The sequence below is a fragment of the Seriola lalandi genome, unplaced genomic scaffold, assembly GCF_002814215.2.
Source record: "Seriola lalandi dorsalis isolate HSWRI2012SDOR001 ecotype SW California unplaced genomic scaffold, Sedor1 jcf7180002054921, whole genome shotgun sequence".
NCBI lineage: Eukaryota > Metazoa > Chordata > Actinopteri > Carangiformes > Carangidae > Seriola > Seriola lalandi.
In genome coordinates, this window is record NW_019525473.1 from 43,624 (window position 1) to 69,895 (window position 26,272).

The window sequence follows — 26,272 nt, forward strand, 5'->3', positions numbered from 1 at the left end:
GGGGGTGGGGGTGGGGGGGCAGCATACTTTTAGACAGTCGAATGTGAAACTGACCATTTCTAAATAATGTTTTTGTTCAGCTTCATTTACCAACATGGAAACATCGGTAACTTCCCCCTGTGGTCAGTGTTTAACAAGTCGCAGTAAAGAATAAATGTAGTGCTGTGAAATTTTATCTGCAGCTATAAATCTTTTCCAGAACAACCAGTGTGCCACAAATAATCTGGCATCAGAAGCTGAGTGTAAAGTATCATAATACAGACAGTAATTCGACAGAGTCCTTTCAGTGTCTCAGTGTTTCATATGTCCAGCTGTGGCCTCTTGTCCCCATCAACTACAATATAGATGGTGGTTTCATTATATTATGCACTGCTCACTTTGCCCCATTGGTGAATCCAGTCCTGTAATATCTGTCCGGGGGGGGGGGCAATCTCAGCTGACATTGGCCGAGGGCAGGCTACACCCTGGACAGGTCGCCAGTCCATCACAGCTGTTTAATCATTAAAATCATATATCAAGCAATAACACCAAATATTTTCTGGTTTCCGCTTCTAGAATTTCAGGATTTGACATTTTCTCTTATATATCATTGTAAATTCAATATCTTTGTGGGAATTTTTCAATATAGACTAATAACCTTTTTTTCAATATTATTCTTTTGGGCAGTTTTTGCCTTTATTCTGATAGGGACAGTGAGAGAGTGACGGGAAAACTGGGGAGATAGAGGATCTGACATGCAGCAAAGGCCTATGGGTTGGCCCCCCCCCAAGACTAATAGTCTTAAGCATCTCTGTGAGGCTGCAGTGCTTTGAGCTAAATGTTGATGTAAGTATGCCAACATATGCATAATGTTCAAAATGTTCACAGTCTTAGTTTAGCGTGCTGGCATGCTAATATTTGCTAATTAGCCCTAAACACAAAGTGCAGCTGATGATGGGGAATAGTGATCAGTTTTGCAGGTTTCAGGTCATAAAAGAAATCAGTAAAGAAAATAATGTTTAGTTGCAGCCCTAACAAAAAGCAACAGAGTCAGGGAAACCAGTTACAGTAAATGGTGACTTATTTACATATCTGGTGACCTGTGCAGAGACTGTGCCCGTTTCCTAACTGTCTGAAAGTAGAACTGATAAGTCTGGGACGATGGTTTCATTTCCACAAACTGAGGAAAGTGAAGAAACAAAGGAACAGAGACGCTGAGAGACAAATTAAAAGATGAAATTTGCAAAACAGTTCCCACTAAGGAAATTCCTGTAAATCAGTTTGTGATAATTGTCCATGTTCCTGTGCTGTTGATACTGAAACAGATACTCAACTAGTGACAGTGCCAACCAAAACTCTCGACAGTAAAATAAACAATGTTTCCAGATGCACAAACGTCTGAGCCGCAGATAAATCAGAGAGCATGCTGGGTACTGCAGATAGCCTCCCACCAGGGCAGCTCATCTTCACAGCTCTACTTGGCAAAACCAGATGTGACCCCCCCCAAAAAAAAAAAAACAAACAAACACTAAAATTACATCAAACTCTTCACTAATGTCACAGTATTTTCCTCAGTCAGTACACACGGACCCCTGTGTGTGTGTGTGTGTGTGTGTGCGTGTGCGTGTAGTCTACATGAATGTGGGTGCGCGTGTGTGTGTGTGTGTGTGAGAGCCTCAGCTGCAAGTAAACAAAGACACATCTGAGCACGCAGCCCTCCCTCGCAGAACCGCAAAGAAGCCCCTTGGCACGGCAGCACAGAGACACACTGTTCCCAAGGTAAACACACGTACATGCCCACATATGTCCGTGAAACACGCAAACACACATTTACACATTCTCCAGTTCAGTCACAGCGAGAGACGCAGACGCCCCCTCGCACACACACAGATTTCATTGTGTTTTACATAATGATCATAAAAAGGAGCTCCACAGCAGGACTCCATTACGCTCTGCGCTATTTCGGGTTTAAAGCCCAAACTGATGGTGGGACCCTAATTTTCTCCCAGTGGGTGTCAGGCTGGCTGTGAGGCAGTGTTGTGCTGTATCAGAGCTGATGAATAGCTTCAGTGTTTGATGGTCCTGGAGGCGGCACATTTGTGAATATGAGGTTCAGCATCATCCTTATATTTACAGATGTTCTGTCAGAAAAAAATTCAATCTGGTGATGATCCTATGATTAATGTTTAACTCTCAAATTTTAATGTTTTCTGTCTCAATGTTTATCTGTGTTCCTGCATATCAGAGAGCGTGTTGAGTAACGGGCAATACTTTCAAATAAAGCAACCCTTAAATGCTCGGTTTATAAGCTGTAACTGATGGTTTTACTTAATAATTAAAAGTTAATAAATCATTTACTTATGCTTGATAAATCAGTAATAAGCCATTATAATGAACAAATATTGGGTTGCTATCTACCTCTTGGTTGGTGTTTATTCTCCTCCTCTTGTTTTTTTTACCTACTTTTTTACATTCATTTGATGGACTGGTTAAAAACATCTAAACACCATTTATGTATCATCTTATTAAAATGTCTAAAGATAACTGGACCTATGTTATACATTTAGTTGAGTTATGTACTCATATTATCCCAAATGTTTCCAGCAACTTTCAAACCTAGAGAAATCTGTGATTGTAATCATGGTAACAGTCTGTTTCATTTTATCGCCTGTCAATGACATCACATCCCCTTTGCGTCAGCGTTGTTGTCGTCTGCCAGAAGCTCAAAATTGACTTCATCGCCACAGTTTTACGCTTTTATACATCTTGGTCATTTTCAACTATGTATTTGAACTGGATGAAGATTTTAGTCAATGGACATTTGGATCTTAGGTTATCAGAGAAACAAGCTGAGCAAATGTTAGTGGTAGCTCAGACTTCTCATGCAAGTGGATAATGTTAATGTTAATTCAAAGACTCATCCTGAGGATATGCAAACACAGTCTGGACTGGACAGAAGCAACAGCAAACACAGAGATAAAGCTGTATACACTGTATATTGTTCAAAACCCGACCAGGCTAAGACCTGAAGTCAAATCATAGAACTTTTTCCTAATATTAATAAAAGATAAATATGTTCTGGATTGATGTTTTTTTTAGATGATCACTACATCTAAATAGAGTGCAAGTTTTGTGGAATGTAACTTTTCAATCAACGATTATTTCTCTCGTGTCTTGTTTTTTTGTGTTTATCCAAAGAATAGTTTGGTTTAGTTTTGCCTCTGTTACTCTGGATAATCCTTAGAAAACTCTGTCAGCTGTTCACAGGGACTATTTTTCTGTTTCTCAATAAATCTAGTGACGTTCTACTTTAAACCCAAAAGGAAAACCTAAAACTAATATCAATATTAATAATAACACTAATATTTCCCAATTTCCCCAAGTCTCTCTGTCCCACTTTGTAAAAACATATCAGACACACGTCTCTGTTATTTGTTTAAACTGTTATTTGTTTAAACTGTCAAGACAACATGAGGTGCCGCTGTGTGTGTGTCAGTTGTGAGATCCAGTGAAGAGTGTTGTTAGGCTAACGGGGCTCCATGCTGCTGAGGAGGGGGCTGCAGGCAGCTGCACAAACCCACTACAGATAACAACTCCCACACGTGGGCTGTGTTATTGCCCTGAGGCAAACCAGATGAGGGTGTGAGTGTGTATTTGTGTGTTCACAGGAAACAGTGTTAGACTTGGAGAGAAAGTGTTTAATTTGAAAGCTACGCTGACTTTGACTTTTTACTCAAAAAAGGCAAAGTGTCGACCAGAGTGATAAAAACTGTCAACAGCGCCGCAATTCTGTGTGTGTGTGTGTGTGTGTGCGTCTGTGGCATGTACAGTTTGTCCAATTTGGGACAAAAGTCATTTCCTCAATTGGTTAATAGCAGATTTTTGTGTCAGTGGTTTGGGTTAGGGTGAGTCTCTAGGAAAGGAATGTGTCTCATAGCCCTAAAAGTGCCCTATGACAAAATGTGTGCATTTGTGTGCTTGTTTTACTATATTCGTGGTCCGAAAACTGGGATCCCACTATACTTGTGGGGTCCATGGTGCTTTGAGGAGACCAGAATGCTGGACCCCCAAGTTTAAATGGCTGTTTGAAGGCTGAGACTTAGTTTAAGGGTTAGGGTTAGGGATCGGTTTAGGTTAAGGTTAGGTTAAGGGGCTGAGGAATGCATTATGCAAATGATGGGTCCCCACAAAGATAGCTGTACAAACATGTTTGTGTGTGTGTGTGTGTGTATGTGTGTGTGTGTGTGTAGCCGGAGAGCAGAATTGGGTCAGTGGTTCTTGGTGAGTTCAGCTGAACCGACTGACTGGCCCATGTTGTGTTAGTTAGAGAGGAAAGTCTTTGTTTTTTTTTTTTACATCACAGGAATCTGATAACTCGCAGCTTTTTTTACTCAAGGACAGAAGTTTAGGATTACTTTCATTTTTTCCATGAAGTGTTTATGGACATTCTGTCACTCAAACACCAACGTGACCAGCAGCCTAACCTCTAATCACAGCTTTAGGAGTCTCGCAATAGCAACATGCAAAAGCAAACAAATCAAGCTTCACGTATAATAAGAGAGTCACTGGACTAAATCATGGTCTGAAAGAGTGTCAGGCACCAGCACCGCCCAGCCACAACTTTCCACACTAAAGGTCAGCTGAGAAAAGCCTGGGCTGTTTTCTCTGGGCTACTCCCCTTTAAATGAATCCCAGGAACACTGGATTAACCCACGGATCAAGGAGGGAGATATCTCTACTTTTTCAGTTTTAAAAGGAGGAGAAGGACGTACAAGCGGCAGATAGAGTGGGAACTTCCACATGAACAGAAAAATATTACAGCAGCGCTTGTTATTGTTGAGTCATGAAGGAGCTAAAGAAGACAAGCAAAAAGTAAACACACACCGGAAAGAGGATTTACATTCCTGCAGCCCAAGACTGATTGGATTACCAACTAGGCACAGTGGGCAAATATCCTGATTTGCCAGACCCTCAGGGGCCCCACATCCCCAGTCTGACTCTGTGGCGAAACAAATCCAGTAGTTGGTTAGCCTAGCTTAGCATAAAGACTGGAAACCTGGGGAGGGGGGATACAGCTAGTCTGAGACTACTTGTTAACTTCCAAGCCATTTCCAAGCTGCTGCTAAAATCCTGATTTTGTAACCACAACATTTTCTGGCAAAATCACCAAACACATACGTTAAAGACAAAGACTGTGCTGTGATTTCAGCTATATTTGCTTGTAAAATGATCACTGAGAGAGAAAGTTAGAAGCGATAGAATGTCTTTCTTATCTTTCTTGTCTCTCACAGAGCGCACAGACTCCATCTGGGTCACAAGAGAGGGCATAACTCTCTTCGAAGTAGCCAAAGTTTGTTCTAAAAGTCACAAGATTTGTCAGGCAACAGGCAACAGGATACGTGGGCAATGCACAGAGAGTGGGAGGAACAGGGGATCGATAGAGATCCACAGCTCATTTTTGCCCCAGAGCCTCCTAGCAAGTTAATCCAACCCTGCCTGCAACTAGCTCTCAACCTGGATCCTGAAATGTGGAAGCAGTAGAAGAAACCATATTGTCCAGACAAACTAAGGTTTGGCATTAATAAGGCTAAGGTAACCTTGCTCACATCTATCTGAATCTGAAGTCATGCATAAAGCTGATATTAATTTCATGAATAGAAAAAACAGAGCTCCAGTCTGAGGTTTGTGCAGCTAAATTGGGTGTTTGATTTCATGCCCTGCTGCAGGATTACAGCAGACAGTGTTGCTCCTGTGAAAGCGTTCAGTGTTAACATCCCCCACAGGGACAGTTTATTCTCACACTGGTAACTTGAGTTGCGGCTCCCCTGTCCAGCAAAGATGACATCACTTTTCATAAACCGGTGGAGCGCTCGGCTCTGCCTTGAAGTTGCAGAGAGTATTGGACTTGAAAAAAATCTGAACTCCAAAGAATCACAGACATATAAAGCAGAAAAATCAGAACCATCTATCTAGGGCAGTAAAAACCAAAGCACCTAAAGGAAGGCAGACAGCAACACTAACTGCAGAGAAAGAAATCCCTAATCAAGCACTGACAAGCTGCAAGTTATTTTTCATTAAAATACCTTTCTGCTGATTCATTTCCCCGCAGCAGTTAGTACCTAGGACTCTCTGAGCCAAAACCCCTTGAATTTGCAGTGGAGCTAATCTCTTAAACAGATTCCAAAGAAGCTTGAATAAGGAAATTGGCTCCTTTATTATACCGATAAACATCAGCTAACTGCTCATTTAGAAAAATCAGAGAGGGCTACACAGAGAGTCGAGCTGTTCAGACAGGTCTTAGATGTTTGGAGAAACTGGAGAAGCTGTAACATGCTGCCATGAAACACTTTCATATGTTCTTTTTTTTAACTAGGTATTTTCTAAGTTCTTTCATTTTATGGTGAAAACTCAAACCTTTTAAAAAAGAGAGTAAGGGAGTGTACGAAAATTACTGCAGAAAGAAGTGAGCAGCACTGCGCTGAATGATGTCAGTTGGTATAATTGTAGGATTGACCGAAGTAAACTCTTCCTCATTATTATAATTATTGATTATTATCATTATGAAATAAAGACAAATGATTGAATCCTTTTCAATGGTAAGAATTAAAACACTGTAATTATTTTGCCACATAATGATCATCCAACTCTTCCGACCTGAACGACCATACAGGTTGACTGTTTTCAACCCCTCTGATATGACCCGCAGGAGTGTCTTCTGAGGCCACGGTTGTCATGGTTACAATGATAAACACCTGGACTGTAACAACAGCAGCATACCTACCTGGTTACTATAATTACAGTCATGGCTTGGTTAGGTTTAGGCACAAAAACGAATTGGTTAGTTTTAGGGAAAGATCTCAATTAAGGTTAAAATAAGTACTTCCTCAACATTAGACGATCTTTGTCGTCACGGTTACAACACAATATGTTTCACATGGGAATGGAACACCGCTCCCCTGTGTCATATTCCTGTGTTTTGTTGACCCATCCATCCACCAAAAACTCCTCACAAAATAGACTTTGTCTCTCTTCAGACTTTTGCCTTTGTTCCAGGCATAATTACTATGGCCACTAGATGTTGCCTTGCAACAAGACGTAACTTTGGGTCATAATAACCTGCTGCACAAACGAACCTATGGGCTTGTTTTTTACAGGACAGTCTCTGATCATCATATGAAACAAAAACAGCCTTCAGTGTGTATTGGATGTTGGACTGTTTGAAGCATTGACCGACTCTAAATACTTCTAATTAATATAATATAATAATATAATATAATGTGTCTAAAAGGAAGTGAATGTTAAAATAATGTTAACCTTCAAGTCATATGGACAAGGTGCTGTCTCCATGGCTTTGATGCTACACATTTGATGATACACAACTGCAGGTAATTCAATATTCTGCAGGATTCAGTGCTGCTTAACGTTTTTCGTGGCATGTCAAGTTAGTTTTGAACAAAAAATGGTAGTAACTGAAATATTGGTTATGATGATATAATTAATGTTAAGAGAATTTTACCATTAAACTTTAAAAGCACATTTCTTATAAAGGATATCAGTCTTGCATTAAATAGTGATTTCCACTGTATGCAGAATGTTGCTATAGTTTCAGGGTTGGCGTGGCCATGGTAATCCCTGGCGTCACCCCAGATGATGACTACTGAACACTCATAATGGTGGCTAATGATGCTGGTGATTGGCTCTTTTTTTTTTCTTTTTTTTTTTTTTTACACAAACACCTTTGAGTGTGTAAACAAACTGAGCTCAAAACTAACATAAAAGTAAAATTTGTACCATAATGTGTATTGGAATTTTCTATTTGTTAAAATGGACTTGATGAAATTGGTATCGAATAAATTATAGTTGAGAATCAGTATCAAAGTCAAGGTATTAGCACCAACACAGAAAATGTTTGCACGATAACGATGTAACATTAACATGTTGACAGGCGTTGTGGCTGATGTGATGCCATTGCAAGATGTTCCCAATTTTTTTGTAGTCAAGTCCAGTTGCCCTTGATTTAACTTTTCTTGGAAAACCATGACCTGGATGACTGAGAATCTACGCACGCACACACACACACACACACACACACACACACACACACTTTTTTGTACAATCGTTAAAACGATAAAAAAAAACTACTGTATGGCCTGAGGTTGTATCATATGGAAGTCGTATTTCAAAGAAAAATCCAACCTTTTGAAGTCCCTGTAAAAACGTTTGATATATAGCTAAGCACATGTATAGACTAGACACTTCATATCATGAGTTAATGCTTAAGGTATTTGAGCCAAATAAGTAGCACAGTCTCACTTGACCTCACTGAACTATATGCTGCTGTGATAATATCGAGCCATGGGCGAGTTCAAATGCTTGTGAGGGAGTAATGGAGCTGAATTATAAATACATAAATACACTTGCTGCAGATAAGAGGGGGTTAACTCTCAACTTAAGACTTCAATCTGTATCATTCAACATGAAGTAAATCCCCACAGGTTACAGCTACAGAAGCTAAACACCACACAGGTACAGAAAGCAAAACTGAGTTTGACTTCTTGTCAGTTTTTCATGAGTCTGTAACCATCTATGTCCCAGGACAGCCACCGTTTTATTTCACCTCTGTGTTGCTGTACCTGCTCCTCCGTGCTGTGGAAAGAATGTGCAACACTTACTTTTTCTATGTTATACAACAGGCCCTACAGCGCTCAACACAGTCGCTGCAGTTTACACACGGTGTTTGACTCACCTATAATACTGTCAAACTGTCAAACTCAGCTACGGAACAAACACAAACCTTCAGCTTTCTTCCAACTCAGGTATCTGTCATCACTCAGAAATCTCCAGTTGGGAGTCTGAAAACTTTGGTCGAAGTCGGAGTCAGCACTTCTAAAAATATTCTACACTTCCTGCCATAAAAGTTGGAGAACAGCTGGTTACAGCCACAAATGATGGTCCGTGTAGTCACCCGGTCTCCTGCTGCACAGGGACACTTACTCACCTTTCAGTCGTTTCCTTCAGCACCTCTGAACCGGTTCGTGGTTAATCCTGCGGTTGTGCTCCATGGGGAAACGTCGCGGCCGCTGCGGTGCGTTGTTGCCGTTTCGTTGTTACGGGTGACACCGAGGAGCCTCAATGTCCCCGTCCGCTGTGGATTACATGGTTTAACTGCAGCACTGTGTTAGAGACCGAGTCTGGATCAGATCACTGAGGTGTGAGACACAGAGGAGGAGGAGGAGGAGGAGGAGGAGGAGGAGGAGGGAGGCTGCGGTAACATGATGCCTCTTTCTGATTGGCTGAGGAAGTAACGGCGATTTTCACCTGTACTTTAATTTGAAATGATGATATTCAGACTTTCAGACTTTTCAGAGCATTTTGTGTATTTTTCACTGTTCATGAGTGAATAAATACAACAACTGTACAACCATAGCTCTGTATTTAAACAACATGTTAACATCTATAGTCTTATGGTATTATTTGCAAAAGTTTGATGATTGGAAGGTTATAAATGTAGCATAAATATAAGTAGGCTATATCATATTCAATATTGAATAGATATGAAATTTAAATTGTGGGATGATATATAGGTAGGGTACAAATAGCTTACCTTATGTGAAAGACCACATTAAATCATTTCTGACTTCTAATTTCTAGGTTGTAACAAATGGATTTATTAAATGGCAAAAATAAGAAATACAAAGGCTTTATAGCTGTATTAATTGATTGCCACTTGGGGCCAGAAGAACAAGCTGTACACAGCTCTACCACATTATAAAGTTGTTATTGTCGTGCTGGTTGGAAATACTGAACCAAAATGCAGACAAAAGGGGTTTAGGTGGGAAAAAGTATTTTAATAACAAAAGGAAACTTTAAAATTGGTGAAACTGCAGAGCCCACACCTACTCAGCAGACACACAGCAACTTTAGCATATATTTAAAGCAGATCAAATCCAGTGTTCACTCCCCTATAGCTCCTTTTTCTTTTGGCCTTCACCAACTCCTGGAAAGATATTAACTCTTTAGCTTCTGCGTTCACCAGCAAGTTGCTAACTATGGACTACGGATGTAAATGAGCATTTCAACAATCCAGCATGATTACATTGTGTATTTTGGGCGGATGTTCATTAACATGTATTGTGCCTATCAAATAAACAAATAAATAAATACCCAATGTAAACTTTGTTAGCCATTTGATGCTAGGCAGGTAGTGCATACAATGGGTTTTTATTAGAGCTTTTTTGCTGAAAGCATCTGTCTGCTGTGGCTGGAAAAGATGTCATGACAGCAGTGAGAGTGAACATAATGGGGCAGAAAAGATGCTAAAATGAGCGGAGCAGAGGGAAGAAGAACATTTCACCTAATGTTGATGTAAAAATATCAATTAGCGCAGCTTCAGCAAGACCAGGTTTTGGGTTGCCATGTTGTGAACAATGGTTGGTAGTTATCCTTCAGAAACATGGCACTTGTTTTGTTTATTTAGCTCACCAGGAAGAGCCTTCAGTGATTCATGTCATGCAGCTGGTCTATGAAGTGTTTATAGTTATTTAGAGAGACACAAGTCACAACTTATAAACCCTTTGTAAATGCTTTATTTGCTTTATTAAAAAGTGATACTGAAATTTAATCACAGTTCATTTAAAATATATATATAATATGAGGAACATGATGGTAAAGATTATTGTTGGTAATGTATAAATAAATAACAGTGTTTAGGTAACCTATGTGATCAACCTGCCTTACCTGATCCTGTTAACCACACTCAGGAAGTCATATAACCCCACCCTTCTACAAAGCCAGGAAACCATTGTGAGTTAAAGAGCGGACTTCCAAACCTGCTGTTATTTTGTTTGGTTAACATTATAGCAGTTATTTGGTTATTACATCACATTAGGTTCAATTAAGTAAGTAGAAGTATTATCACCTCGATATACTTATTGATTTACTTATTCAATTATATCTAGTGCTGAGTCCTATGATGGCTCGGCCTGGCTTTGCTACTATTATATAATTATATTATATTAATACTATATTTAAGATTATTATATGGTATAAAATGAATTATATTAATAATGCACATTATATTGTATCACACTGTATATAATGGTTATCATAATATCACTAGAGTATTAGCATATTATTTTATACTTTGTTATATTCTTATATTTTTGTTGTAAGATATATTACCATTACATTGACAGGATATCATATTATAATATAAAGTGTTATTATATATTTGTTATTATTGTCATATTCTTCTATTATATAATTTCGACAATTATATTCAGGTTACATAATTTATTATCACTATACTTTCTTCTTGGCTTTCCCCATCCAAACACATACGCACACGCACACACATATATTAGCTCCAGACTCATACCGTACACATCATATTCTTATCATTTTTACATAATACATCTATAACTACTTTTGTATTTGTTGTGATCTGCATGTCTGTCCGTTATGTCCTGAGTATCTGTGTTTTTATTACGTTATCTCACCAATAAAAGAAGATTAGATTCATTTGTTTTGTAAAATCAAACAGAGTCTTCAGTCATCAGTGCAGCACACAGCTCATGAAGACATGGGACGAGGATATGTGTATGTAAATCAGTTTATTGCAAGAAGACCACTGGGAACAAGGCCAACATCTGTATCTCTCTCTGACTCTGAGCTCTGCCCAGAGGTCCTCATCAACAAAAATGAGGATTTACAAACAATTCAAAAGACATGAGCATAAAATGACATTAATTAGCTGAACTCTAACCTGTTGTAGGCCTACATTCTAAATACTGTATATATCTCAAATATAACTGCTCATCTGTGTTTATAATAGCATATCCCTTTGATATGTACAGCATAATCAAGACAGTGCCTTTTTGATCTTGGAAATGCATTAAAATTACACACAAAATAATCTGAATTATGAAAGAGGCATGCAAACCAACCAGTATTTGTCTCTATGTAGCCTACCTGAAAATATACCCAAACCACTTCCTACAATAACAGCCATCTCTGAAGGTGTAACACGGCTCTACGGTGCTCTCTTGTGGCTGCAGGAGGAGCATTAAAGCCTACAGAGGATGCTTTTAATTAATCAACAATTCTATTGACATGAAAATCCTTCACGGTAAAAATAAAATAAAATAAAAATACATATCTTCCACATTTTGTTTGAACACATGCTGAAACAGAGTGGCAATACTGTTGACAAAGGTGGGTTTTTTTTTTTTTTTTTGGCTCAAATACAAGCAGGAGAATGGCCACAAGTGTTGGTTTTGAAGCCTCAAATACAAGAGATGGCACAAGAGTTCAAGCACTGTGTTCAAAGGGTCACGTGCCATTAATATCCTTTTTACCTGAAAGTGAATCTTTTACATCACTAATTCAACACGCATACGCATGTTAGGACCAGTGATGAAGATCGCATTTTCAGTACATCCCACTGGAACACAACATCTCCATGACGACTCAGCCCCGGCCGTGCATCATCTTCAAAAACCGCTGTGTTTGCATACAACATACAAATGTGGCAATATCTTTCCAAACTATACAAAATTGATAAATTATAAAGTTCTAAGTTCTTAAATATAAACAACATCAAGTCAGTTTCCAGTACTTAGATTATATATTAGGTACAGTACATTGTACAGCTCCGTCAACAAGGAGCGGAGAGCGTTCCATTTAATACACTGTACATGACCCAAAGGGCTGAAACTGGAGGTTAGACATGATCTTTGAATAAATTAATTCATAAATAAATCATGATTATGTCTTCCCAGTAACAGTGGTATCCTTGGTTCCCCTCAAGATTGTGACACACACACTTGCGCGCACACACACCCCTACACACACACACACACACACACACACACACACAAACACACACACAGTGCACTCGAGCTGACTCTTAAGTCCATATCTACGACTCTTACTCCTATTCTAAAAATACTTTTGGCTTTAAGAAGTAACAACATTATATTCAACTCGGAGACTAAAAACTAAATCTTTAATATAGCACAAGAGGTCTACCATCTAGAGGGAACTTTAACTTCAGTAGTTACATGTTTAGAGTACCTGTAGACGCCTTGCAATGGTAGAATAATATCTCTAATCCATAAAGTGACAGTGCTGGATATCAGTTCCAGGGAGATCCCTTTCTTATGCGGGTTTCAGTACGGAACAATAAAGCCCACATCTACTTGGATATGCCTGTAGAGAGACAAATAAAACAAACAAGAATAGACTCTATGCGAATAGTGTTAAATAGCTAGATTCTCTCTGTCAGTGAAAAGCTAGGGTTGGCTTGTGGCTAGCACAGCATGCTATGTTAGCTGGTACTGAGCACGGGAGACACGTTGAAGCGTTTTGAGTGTGTTAACTGGCAGACCGAATCGCTAAAGTAAAACATACAATGTTGTCACTGTCATCGGATCGTTCAGCTTTGCAAGACTGATCCAGTTGTGCATAAGAGAGTCCCATATATCAGCTAATATTAGTACTTATATAATCCTCAAATATATACAGAAAAAGCCAGTTTTTACTTAAAAATACCTTAATCGTGTGCTTATATCCAAACTTGTACAAAGAGTAACAAACAATCCAGCTAAAAATCGCTGTTAGCGCAGGATTTCTCTCTTTCCTCCAGTCAGTCAGTCAGTCAGTTACAGTAGCAGCTCCTTCACCAACAGTAGCCTAACTGTCGGTGTTATTACAGTTAAGTTCACTCCAGCCGACCTTTTGGTTCATTCGACGATTGGCAGCAATCTCTGCTGCTGGGACTTTCTCTTCGCGCCACCTCTCCGGTCCCCACAAAAACCTCCAGTGTCCTCACTCTTGTGTGTATTGCACCAAAGATAAATCATAAAGATCTCTATTTCTCTATTTGAAAAAATAAAAGGTAGGAATTGGTTCCAAGGCGCCAAGAAACTGGAAGCCAGGTGAGGTTTCCTCCTTCAGCCAGAGGGAGAAGTAGAAGAAGAGGAAGAGGAGGGAGGTCAGTGGATGTCTCGGCACATGGGGAGGTTGACGAAGATGAAGACGTTGAACTCGATGAGGACGGAGAAGCACAGAAAGATGGCGTACATGATGAGGCAGGCCAGGCCCAGCTGCCGATCCAGAGTCCACTTGTTTAAATGGACACCGAGAACCTGCGGGTGAGGAGACAGAGTCAGAGAGAGAGCGAGGCAAGAGTACAGCACAGAAATAAACGAAGGGAGGAGGTGAGCGTTGTATCCTGTGAGATTAGCAGCGTGGCGTTTCAACAATTCTGCTTTATGAGAACTTCTGCAGCGGAGAGAGGGTGGATAGATGGAAGAGACTGGTGTGCCACGCTACAAGTTCATAGCTGGATTCAAGGGCACAGGTGCGGTTTCAGGCTCGGTAGGGACTAAAGGATGGGATCAGATCACTTTAAATGACAAAATAATTTTGACTCTAGGCCCAGCCGTTTTTGAGATACTTGTGAAAACATAAAATTGGTTGTTAAAGAGCTACCTTCATGCTTTGCTCTCATGGCTTTTGCTGCACAAACTCTTTTAGCAGAGAAAACTAAGAAAGAAGAAAAATGAGAACAAAAACAATACGGCTCCGGCAGTTGTTGCTGCTCGGATCTCCAGAAAAACTATACACATATTAGTTGTCTCAAAGAAATGCAAAATAATCGCTGCTATTTAAAGGCTTCTTCACTGTGTACGGAAGATGCCCTACAGGGACATCACATTGCTTCTGTTTACTTAACTAGCACAAAAATGCATGAAATAACTGCAGAAGAAGAATAATCAACTATTCATAAGACAGAAATGAAGCAAAGACTGTGAGCTACATTCGACAGTCAATGTGAGTCCACTACCACTAACACGGCAGACTCCTCTCACTATATCCAACACACCCTTTTACATAATGGCATAAAGCTACCTCTGCTGCTGCTGCTGTTCATACAGCCTTACATAAGCCCCGCCTCCGACCCAGCATCCACCTGTAGGCTCTGAGTCTATATAGGGGGAGTTATTATCATCAGCCCCAACTCCCTGCTTTGCTGAGCTTGATGTTTACTTGTGGCGAGTGACGAGGTGACACTAGACGCTAAATATCACTGCTGTACATGCTTGTCATTAGCACAAAGGGCGAAAACATTTTGCTGAACCAAATTTAAAAACTATATAAGCCAAAAATGATTAGCTTTCCTGGAAGTTGGTATGACATTACAAGCCCCACATAAATCTACATCTATGGTTACATTCAAAATTGCAAAGATGTGCTTTGGTCCCACTCATTAACATGTAAATATATACTTACTGTGAAGAATACTGAGGCTAATAAGAGTCCAACAGAGAATATGAGACCTCTGCTGTTCAGATGGATCTGAGGAGACAGGGTGTTATTCTTTAGTATATTACAGTATTAATAAAATGCAATAATAAATATGCAAAAGATAAAATGCAGGTTTATAAAAATCTGTCCAAAAGGAAATAAGGAAGAGGCTGTTTCTCTGTCCCGACACCCTGAATTACATCCTGTATTAATACAGTCAGGGGGACTGACTTTAAAGGGCCAGTGTGTAGGATTTAGGGGGATCGACCGGCAGAAATGGAATAAAATATTTATAATTGTGTAATAAATAAATGTTTTCATCCACCTGAAACTAAGAATGTTTTTTTTCGTTAGCTTAGAATGAGCCCCATATCTATATAGGAAGATAGTCCCCTTCCATGCCCCATGTTTCTAAAGACAAACCAAAGACTGGCTCTCGGGAGCTCTTCACATTACCCAAAGGCTACTGTAGGTTCTCTGACATGCTTGGAAGGGGAAGGGGTGAGGGGAGGGGTATTCAGCTGGTTGCAATCTGCAACCTCACCCCTAGATGCCACTCAATCCTACACGATGGTCCTTTAATTTGATCTATTCTGAGATTTTTTTCCTTGTGATCAACGTGCCACTGAACACGTGAAATTTTCCCAGAGTAAAGTGAAGAAGTAACTGTGCAGTGCCCCAACTGATAATACGTGGACGTTTTTGTGTCCAACAGAAATCCTAAACTCCCCCATCTCCCTGCACTGCATAACACAGACTATTGTTCCCGTCCTTCATAAACAAATCTCTGTTCTATTCTGGTCTCGGTCCCGCAGCCTCTCCTCTGGCTGAGCTGAGAAGCACTCACGATGGAGCCGTAGTCAATGCAGAGCGTTTGCAGCGTCCAGGGCAGGCCCAGGCCCACCAGGATGTCAAACACATTACTGCCTATGGAGTTGGAGATGGCCATGTCTCCCAGACCTGAGGCAAGGAGAGCAACACTGTCAAGGTCTGTATACAGTCAGGAGACAAGTCAGTTATGACAAGCAATACTCTGCTGTGAACAGCCACTCCTTCTCTTAACAGCATTTCTGCTTTGTCTCACTCAACACAAATATTGATTTCACTTGTACTGGTCTGTGTTTGTGTGTGTGTGTGTGAGTGTGTGTGTGTGTGTGTGTGTGTACCTTGCCGTGCCACGATAACGCTAGCCATGCAGTCTGGAACGCTGGTGCCTGCTGCGAGGAAGGTGATGCCCATGATGACATCAGGTATGCCGAGAGTGAAGCCGATCACAGTCACCTGAAACCCAGCAGATTTCATCTCAGAACACTGTGAACATGACAGTGCTTTAAATCAAATTAACCACTGAACCAGGAATCATGTGGAATTACATTTGAGAAGTATAACAATGTTTTACATTCCCTCAGTGCCTAAAAGCTTCAGATACTGCGCTGCAGAAATGCTGCACAAATTAGAAGTGGAATCACCAAAATGACTCGAAACACACTGTAATAAAACGGTGCATCCGCCTCTCTGAACGTCCCAGCCAGTCTCTACTCTGTTATCGAGAGCGACTGCATGAACAGTTGTTACTACGTTACTGAGAGAGGAAAACAAACGGGCACAGGAAGCAGCTCTGAGGCTGGTGAGGGGCTCGACCGCTGCAATTCCTGTCGCCTGGGGATAATTGAATATGGCACTTTTAAAGATACCCTGTGGAATATTCTGACAAACAAACAAAAGTTATGATTACATCACATACATGTGTAAAAAAACATTGTGTGTAACCTTGTGGTCTAACAAATAAGGTGAATGCATTTGTTTGTTCGTTTTTTTAAATATTGGAAATTGAATATTGCTGACATCCATGTATGCTAGCCAGCAGTTGGCACATTGCTAGGTTTGTTGGTTACCGCCATTCATGAAAACAATGCTCTAATGCACGGAAACTCCACAAGGTACAGTCAACTGTGCTGTACGTCTAACTCTCAGTTATGATGCAGATCTAAGTGAAAATGGGAGCTGCTGTACACCAGTGGAAAGTCTGGCACTCTGTGGAGACATAATGTTCAATTCCTTATTAACTAGAAAGCTGCGCATCCAGACCAGGATGTGTTTTTAACATGTTAGCGAGTGAGAATGACTGGACTGACCATCCAGACCATGATGTACGACAGGCCAGCAATCCAGATGGTGGCGGTGAAGAAGGACACCATGAACCACCTCTCCCAGCGGCGCTTGGCACAGTTGGGCACGGTGAGGAACAGAAGCAGGGACAGGGGCCACATGGTCAGCCACTTCACCTTGTTACACACTCCAGCTGGAAGATGACAGAGAGAGGTTCACGGATACAATGATAGAACTGAAACAAACATTTGAGTGCAGCGATCGTTTTATTTCAAAAGGGGGTTTGTGCTGTACCTGGAACTTTGAATGGCACCAGGGGGCCTCCGTTATCATCCTCTCCCTCTCTTTCCTCATCGTTCTCGTTGTTCTCATTGTCCTCGTTTTCATTCTCTGTCTCGTTCCCAGACTCCAGCCGCTGAAGTCTGCACCTCCCGTTCACACTCTGCTCAGCCCCGCCCATCCCATTCTCTAAGCCCCGCCTTCCCTGAGACCTGGCCGCTGAGTCCGAGTCGCCATTGGTGATGCGGTTGACTCGGGTCTCTGTAGTGTTGATCAGTCTTTGCCTCTGGAAGTGATAACAGGGGATTATTATAGACAACATTAAGATATCACTACAGTAGTTCCATTAACACATTTGGACATTTTGTGTTGCTGTTGTGTGTGAGTCCCAGTTAACTACTTCACCTTTAATACAAAGAGTCTCTTATATTTGTCTGAAGCAGAAGTTCATTTTCTTTCCTCCTCTTTCTGTTAAAATTCCAAATTTGGTTGTTTGGTTTAGATTTACATCCACTCTGTAGTCTGCAGCAGGCAGGTGTCTGAGTGAAAATGCTGGCTGTAATCTCCAGAAGAAAATGAACATTCAGTTCACTTTCTGTTCTGGTAAACCCAGACAGCGTTATTTGGTTTGTATTTATGCTAAGACTCTGGCTTTGGCAGGGATTCTTCAAAGTAACTTCAGCTGACAAAACTGCATTTCCTTTGAGCTCTGCTGCCATTCAGTTTTATTCAATTTGAACTTACCGCATGAAAAACTACACAAATCGAGATAATGTACACATGTGTATGTGAGCTGATGTATGGTTCGGTGTGTACCTCGTTGATAAGCATGCGAGAGGCCATGGTGAGGCGGGTTCTGGGAGAGAAGTGACTGGTGATCATGATCCTCATGCCGGCCTCGGAGAAAGACAGTTGGTGTGGGTACGCAGACAGCAGCTCATCCACCATCAGCACTGACGGCTTACAGTGGAAGTTAGCTGGTAAATAAGAGACAATGGTCATGTGACTGCGCCGCTCATTGTTTACTTTGACCCTAAACACTTTCACACAGTTTCTACTCTTCACTTTTCATAATGGATTTGAAAATTTTATCTGGTGTTTGTAAAAACCTATGCTGCTCGCGATGACATGAGGAATTCTATTATGAAGTGGCTGAAGGACTAAAAAAGAACATCTGGAACATCTGTGTATCAGAACAACAGTATTTGTCTAGATTTTTTCACATTTTTGTGCATTTCCAAAAACTCACGACCACCATCGAACACATTTTCCATTTACAGATGTTCCTTAAATGCCTCACATGCACGCAATAGGTAGACGTTAGCTAGCTACAGCAGGCATCATCAGGGGCCGCATTTACGGGGGCTTTGGGGCAACAGCAGTGCACTGTGTAGCGTCTTTATAGGAGGTTTAAGGGGGTTTATAGTTGCCATCTGGGGCCCCTTTTCCCCTTGAGGGCCCCAAGCATTTGGCTGATTTGCCTCTCCTGACGGTGCACCTCTGCACAGGGCTAACACGTAAACAGATACACATTCACTCTCACTTTCTCACCTACAGGCAATTTACAATCTCCAGTTCAGCCTAACCTGCGTGACTCCGGACTGTTGGAGGAAAATGGAGCACCCTGACGAAACTCACAGAGACACAGGGAGAACATGCAGAGCCCACACAGAAAGGCCCCAGGCGGCCTGCGGGACCCAGCATGTTTTTATTGTTAGGTAACAGTGCAAAACATCAGTGCCACCCTTCATATTGCATACTTTTCTACATGCAGAGACCTGTGTGGCGTGTATATGCTGAGCTGGATGCTGATAATATAGTGTCAACAGGACACATTCACATACGGTATTTCATATTGTTTGCACTTGGCATATACTGTAAATAAGTTTTTTTTTCAAAAGTCAGAAAATAAACCAGCGTCAGTAACATAGTGTGGTAGGAGAAACATCTACCTACAGTAAAAATACATGTAGTATCGGGTGAGTAGTGAACTGCTCACCGAACCTGGAGAATTACACCAGGAGCAGAAGAAAGACAGAGTAATACTGAATAATGGATGGTAACTGTAGATATACTGTCTCTGAGCCAACACAAGCAGGATTTTAGTGCCTTCCCACCAACACAGAGCCACTGACTGAGACACACACTGAACATCTATAAAATGACCATCATACATCACATCTATGTTGCACTGGGAACCTGGCCCACCCTGAACTCGCTCCAGTGATGGTTCTGTGTACAGTGCCTCATGCTGCGACTGATCTCGGAAGGACTGCTTTCAAGATTAGTGCGGCAGACTCATGGACTCTCTGTGACCCCACAACTGAATACTCTTTTACCTCCTGGACACTTTAGGAAAGCGCTTAACCATCCATAAACTGCCTGTAACTGTTTGTTTGTTGATTTGTGAAGTTATTTCCATGTTATAAATGATGATCTCCCTCAATGACTCCTAAGAGAATCTTAAATAAAAAGAAGCAACAACAAGCTCTATGTTCAGACCATTTACCAACAACTATGTCCATGTACTGTAGCATATCAACAGCTGCTGTGTGCCACCTTTCGCAGTTTAATGGGTGCACACAGTGATGGGTGTTGCATCTCTAGTGTGCAATGTCAGGACACGGCTTCAGTTTGTCCACTTTTGGATAAGATGGCCCTGTTGGTTTTTCCCAATACATCTACTGGATACTCAAGACCTCAAGACCTGTGGACATGTGGACATCATGTGGACACATTCTTTTAGCAGCGTGGACGCATATTGAAGGACCGCCTACTCCACCGACGTCCTCTGCCACAGTCTAATTATTTTAGTGTGCGCACATTGATTTGCTCAAGGTCAATGTCCTGTGAGAGCGGCATCCATGAACACAACAATCACCCCGGAGTTATTTCATCTACAAATCTAAGGAACCTTCCAGTAGTTCCAGGTCCCTGACGGCCACTGTGGGGACCGTTTGTGACGCTGCACATGCAAACACATCCAGCCCGGCAACCATCTGCTAAAACAACTGCCACCTGCCACCCTAGTTCTCTTTATTTCCTCAGCGCACCCTAAGGACCCTAAGTTAGCTCGGTCACTTGCTCTCAGCGGAGCAGCAGTCAGAGTATCAGATGCAGAACAAGCTGACGGAGCAAGGCTGTGCTGAAGAAGGCTGGGACCTTAGCCAGCATCTTGCACTGCTCTCTCCTGTAAGTTGTTGTTGTTGTGCCCCATACTTTACTGTAGGCATTGGTCCCCCGATCTAAAGGATGACTTATTGATTTGTCTCAACTGAAACATGCATCTGCACCAGGCTTCTACCATAACTGTTCCACCAGGAGGACTACTGTCCCACAATACGGCTTTGAGCTGGCAGCTGCAGTGTCAGTAAGCACAAGAAAGCTCTCGCTGAAATATATCCATTTATTCAAACTTCTCTACAAACATCTGGAGTTTGTTGAGTTCAGGGGTGACGCTGGCTGCAGGTGTCCGCTAAGAGTTCTGGGTAGCAGGGCAGAAGACGAAACCTTAGTGCTCACCATCATTTCATCATATAGAGGAAGTTTTTCTTGACCAACAAAGGCATAAGGGAAATGTTTGTGGAGCTCCATATAAAGGAAGCACTGGGAATGCTACCAGCACCTCACCAGATACAAAGCCCAGACGTCAGACAGCATGGTGGAGTATTTGCAGCGAGGATCTATCCAGGACAAGATGCACAGAACTTATTCAGTAAAGTCATCCTCGACTATCTTTTCATGGAGAAGAACAAAAATAGATGAGGAGTGGCGCCCCAGCTGCCTTTATGCAAATTTCAGTGTGTCGAGATGAGCAGCTAAACCCTGCAAAGTCCTGTTAGAGGGCAAAGCCTGGGAGAAATGGAGCAGTTTTCTGATACCTTTCTTGAGCAGGACTGCAGTTGCATCACATGTGACATTATCCTCCAGATCAGTGCTTCCTGTCAGCCCATTGGCCAGATTCACGGAGCTCTTCTTTCGACGGTCAAAATAGCGATGTGCCCTGCCGTTAAACCTGACAATCACAAATCAACAGAAAAGGTTAAACGGCTTTTTACAACTCAACAACCAATCAGGTAACGTCAATTAGTATAATTATGTCTGAGAATGACTCTCACTTCATTATGAGGATGTAGACTGCATACATGAGAATCAGGACGAGAGACTCCCACCTGGCACACAAACACAAAGTCAGTAAAATATGTACAATGATTCAGCACTTTAAGAATCATATTTATATTGATGGGTCTACAAAACACATTACATACCAGCACACTTTCTCATCGTAGATGAACTGAAAAGGCAAGACAAAGGGAAGATTAGATGAATGAAGTAATTGAAATTTAAATTAATTCTGTATTTCTGCATCTACTCCACTAGAGGGCACGGCCAATCCAGAGCTCAGAGAGCCAGAGGAAAGGTCAAAGTGTGACCTTTTGGTTGTTTCCTTTTCATTTAAAGACACTGTTCTTTTTTGATTCTAACATCACTTGTGATGTTTCCTCTGTAGCGTGCTGCACGTTGAATATATCAAATTATAGATTACCTTGTGACACACTGTCATATATTGATGGTGTGGTTTTGCTGCTGACTTATCTGTTTTTGTGTGCATGATATTAAAGGTCCCATATTATTGATTCCTTTTTGATTATACAGCAGATCTAGGTTCTATATTAATACTGTGAAAGTATCAAAGTGCTCAGTCCACAGAGAAATGCACACAGCCTGTATTCAGAAACTCTTAAAATGAGCCATCAAGAATTCCTGAACTTTGTGAGGTCACAACCAAGCAGTCACTGCTGTCAGCCATGCCCCCGAGCCCCGCCCACCTGGACCCACCATCAAACCTTGCAGGATTTGGCTTCTCTGAGTGTTTACCCAATATCCGCTATATTTTCATTCAATCACTCAGAAATAACAGTCAGCCAATCAGAGGAGAGACTCAGAGCCTCCTGTCTTCTGATTGGCTAGCCAACCTGTTGTTACTAGAGCTCTAGGGAGAAGCCTGAGAGAGGAGATTTATACTACACTGACATGGTTTATGGTTCTTAAAACCACAAATATATCTTCCAATGGATCAACACTTCAAATAAAACTCAGGAAAAGTGTAAAATATGGGACCTTTAAAGATTTTTGTGTGTGGAGTGAGAAATGACTGGCAGTAGAAGTATAATGCTGCATAAAATTCATACGAAACAGGTCTTAAGTGCAATACTATTGTAAAGTTATTTTCTACCACTGCTCCATTTCCACTGTACATTACATTGGGGGATAAAAGTGTCCACCAGCAAACTCAAAGCTGAAGTGTTTTTAGTAGCACACTGATATGAGTACATGATTCTGTCTGTTTTCTGGTGTGAATACAGTGCAAATTCACAACCTGATGTGAATAAGAATGTATTATAGATTTTAGACACAGCTTCAGTCTCTTATGAGAATCCCTAAACACTAAAGATATGTTTTATATAACTAAACACACTCTTTATCACAAGATGGATTGAAAAACTGCTAAATATACACATCTATAGTGGATGTACAGCACTTGTATGTTTTTATCATATTATTATTCTACAATCTAGACCAATGATTCTCCAACTTTTTCATATCAAAGACCCCTAAACTGACACTAATTAGACCACAGACTCCAATTTCATAAGATTTTCTCCCATGGTCCTCCATCTGAAGATTTTAGCTTTTAGATCTTTTACTACAGAGAATGTTTGAAATCCATGACCAAAATAGTCATACAGTTTTTTTTTTATATATAGTGAAAATAAATTATTTCCTTTTTTGCTGGGGACCCCGAGGAATCTCCAAAAGGACCCTTGGGGGTCCCCAGCCCCCCTTTGAGGACCACTGATTCAGGCAATACTGCTGAGGCAAACAGTACAAATAAGGTGTGCATACGAACTGCACTTTCAAATCGGGCTTATAATGCTTATGTGCCGAGACACTGACACTGCCTCTTACTATAGTGAGACACTGACACTGCCTCTTACTATAGTGAGACACTGCCTCTTACTATAGTAGGAGGCGGTGTCAGGTCTCTGCATATTTCTGCAACCACCACACACTTGATCATCTGTCCTGTGTACTCTCATGAGTCTATAAGCTCTTACCGCAATGAGGGCCGTGATAGAGAATGTGTAATAAATGGAATCTCGGAGCAGAGCCCAGTGAGAGAGCTTCACCGCCTGCAAGGGGAAAAAGAGAAACGAGAGATAAGCACAGTTCACGCTTCTGACATCATTACCATACTAATGTAAACAGACGAGCTCTTAAGTTAACCTCCTGAACCACAGTCAGTGAAAAAGCCGATCGCAAGGTACCATCCCACATAGAAAAAGGTGCTGGTGTGTTTATCGACTTTATGCAATCAGATACAATGCAGGAGCCCACAATGCAGTGACTAACACTGTCCCACACAGCGCTCACACTACACAAGTGGAGGGTCAGAAACCACATCTTGACCGGGCCACTCCCAGCTGTGGAGCTGTGGAGCTGTTTGCTGCGGCAAAGCAGAGGGAAAAGTTAGAGCATAACAAAGCTTGAAATGTTTGCTTGTACTCAGTTTCACTGTACAGCGGTTCTTTGTAGAAGGAACCTGCTATGAACAGCCAGCCAAAGGTAATAAACAGCAGCGAGGTGCACCGCGAGGCTTGAAGATGATTTTGCTGCACCCTATCCCCTCCAAGTGTCGTCACACCGCCTGCCCTTCTCCCTCATTATCTCACGGTGATTACGTAATGCACAATCTGGGATCGCATCACTGTTTGGAGTCCAGTGCATATATTTTTCAGAGCAGAGAGCTTATTCTTGTTCTCCGCTCATTTCCATGTCATTGGCATATCAGATAGCATCAGAGAGAGGCTGCACTATATTATGTTATCTCTGCATCTCATGCACACAACCAAGGATGCAAAGCAGACAAGAGATACAGGCTGTCGATTGTGTTCATACTGACGTGATGTTGTACATGTGGCTGGTTAAACATATCAAACTAAAAGTATCTTTCCAAAGATTTCCTTGTTTACTAGTGGCAGAATTTTCTACAAGAAACGAATCAGACTAAACTGAAACTCAGGAAGAGATGCTAAGTGAATGTATGTTTACATGAGACCAGCAGTTCCCAGAGTCCTTTGAGGCCAAGCTGAGGGAACTGCAAGATTTTTCCATTTCCATTCTTTTTTATTTATAAGGGGAAAAAAAATGAAAAAATGAAACATTAACATCAACAACAACAACAACAACCTTTCAATATTCATTTAAAACACATTACCGCATGAACATTTAAATCACCCTATAAAGTCTTTGTTGAGTATGAATCATGTCACAGCTAAGACTGGTGACATTATAACTCACATGCAGATTGTCATAGTAACACAGCACACTTTCTGGCTTGTTAGTTTTTCAGGTGCACAGCAGATCAGATAAAGTGACATGAAGCAATGTGTTCCCGGACCACTGGGATGGCGGCAGTAAAAAAAAAAAAAAAAAAAACTGGATAACTATTGACTTGAAACTAAATGAAGATAAAACTGAAATACTTGTAGTCGGCTCCCGAGATAAAAGAGATCTACTCTCTTGTAAACTGGGGGCATCTGGTCCCTGAGGTAAAAACAGAAATAACATGCCTGGGCATTGTTTTAGACTCTGAGTTTAATTTCACTACACACTTAAAGAAGGTGACCAAAAGTATGGTGGTTTATATCCCATAGAGATGCTGAAAAACTCATTCATGCTCTTAGTTCAAACACTTTTAGATTATTGCAACACAGTCAATTGAAAGACTTTAGTTTATTCAGAGCTGTGCTACTAGACTTTCAACTACAACAAGGAGGAGAGAGCATTTCAGTGTTCCAGCTTCACTCCACTGGCTCCCAGTATCTTCTAGAACAGATTTCAAGGTTCTTGTTTGTTTATCAAGCTCTTAATGGTTTGGGACCGGCTTACATTGCAGACTCTCTGTCTTTTTTTAATCTATCTTAGTTCCTCAACTGTAAACCTTTTAAATAGACTAAATCTTACGCACAAGAAAACAGGCAACACAGGTTTTTTTTTTAAACTATGCTCCTTAATTTGGCTTTTAATAAATTACTCGTTTTATTATTCTTACAAGTTTCTGGTTTTCTTTTCATTTATATATTTTATCATTTACTGTTTTTCTATTGTTTTATTTCATTGTCCTTCACAATTGTTTTAATGTACTATTTAATCTTTATTTCTATTGAAAAGCACTTGGGTCTTGTATGAAAAGTTTGCTATTATTATTATTATTATTATTAATAATGGATTATTATTGTTATATTTGTCACTGTGGGCTGACCACAACTGTTGGTTATGATATAACATTGAGTAGCACCAGAAAGGACATCACCAATACTTTTCATCGGCAATAACTTCACAGATTAAACACACCTGCAGTAGAATTACACAGCAACATTAAAAGCTGATTATACAGGATTATAAGTAACACAGTAAAACAGTAATACAGCCTACAATCAGTCACTGACTGAAAGAGGACGACCACTGCAACATCAATACCTCACATGATGTTCAATGATCCCATGGGTAGCTAGAAGAGGTCAGGAGGCTA

At 40.9% G+C, this 26,272-nt stretch overlaps 2 protein-coding genes across 4 annotated transcripts in view; both read right to left on the bottom strand.

Moving 5' to 3' along the window:
• Window positions 1–9,179, bottom strand: part of LOC111673581 (ras and Rab interactor 2) — a 35,919-nt gene extending 26,740 nt beyond the window's left edge. For 2 of the 3 annotated variants that reach the window (XM_023431388.2, XM_087169912.1), the window contains exon 1: window positions 8,978–9,178. The gene's annotated coding sequence lies outside the window, so the exon portion shown is untranslated. Of the gene's footprint in view, window positions 1–8,977 lie in introns of all 3 variants that reach the window. The other variant, XM_087169913.1, reaches the window with a different exon arrangement.
• A 2,395-nt stretch (window positions 9,180–11,574) lies between these two features.
• The window catches only part of LOC111673568 (sodium/potassium/calcium exchanger 3-like), a 55,806-nt gene continuing 41,108 nt past the window's right edge, over window positions 11,575–26,272 (bottom strand). Inside the window, exons 7-17 of the mRNA XM_023431369.2 lie at window positions 23,796–23,870; window positions 21,945–21,970; window positions 21,795–21,848; window positions 21,558–21,691; window positions 18,493–18,653; window positions 17,692–17,962; window positions 17,424–17,590; window positions 16,455–16,569; window positions 16,136–16,248; window positions 15,274–15,339; window positions 11,575–14,126 (exon numbers count right to left, since the gene is read on the bottom strand). Coding sequence (XP_023287137.1) covers window positions 13,974–14,126; window positions 15,274–15,339; window positions 16,136–16,248; window positions 16,455–16,569; window positions 17,424–17,590; window positions 17,692–17,962; window positions 18,493–18,653; window positions 21,558–21,691; window positions 21,795–21,848; window positions 21,945–21,970; window positions 23,796–23,870 — 1,335 coding nt within the window. The 3' untranslated portion in view covers window positions 11,575–13,973. The remainder of the gene's footprint in view (window positions 14,127–15,273; window positions 15,340–16,135; window positions 16,249–16,454; window positions 16,570–17,423; window positions 17,591–17,691; window positions 17,963–18,492; window positions 18,654–21,557; window positions 21,692–21,794; window positions 21,849–21,944; window positions 21,971–23,795; window positions 23,871–26,272) is intronic.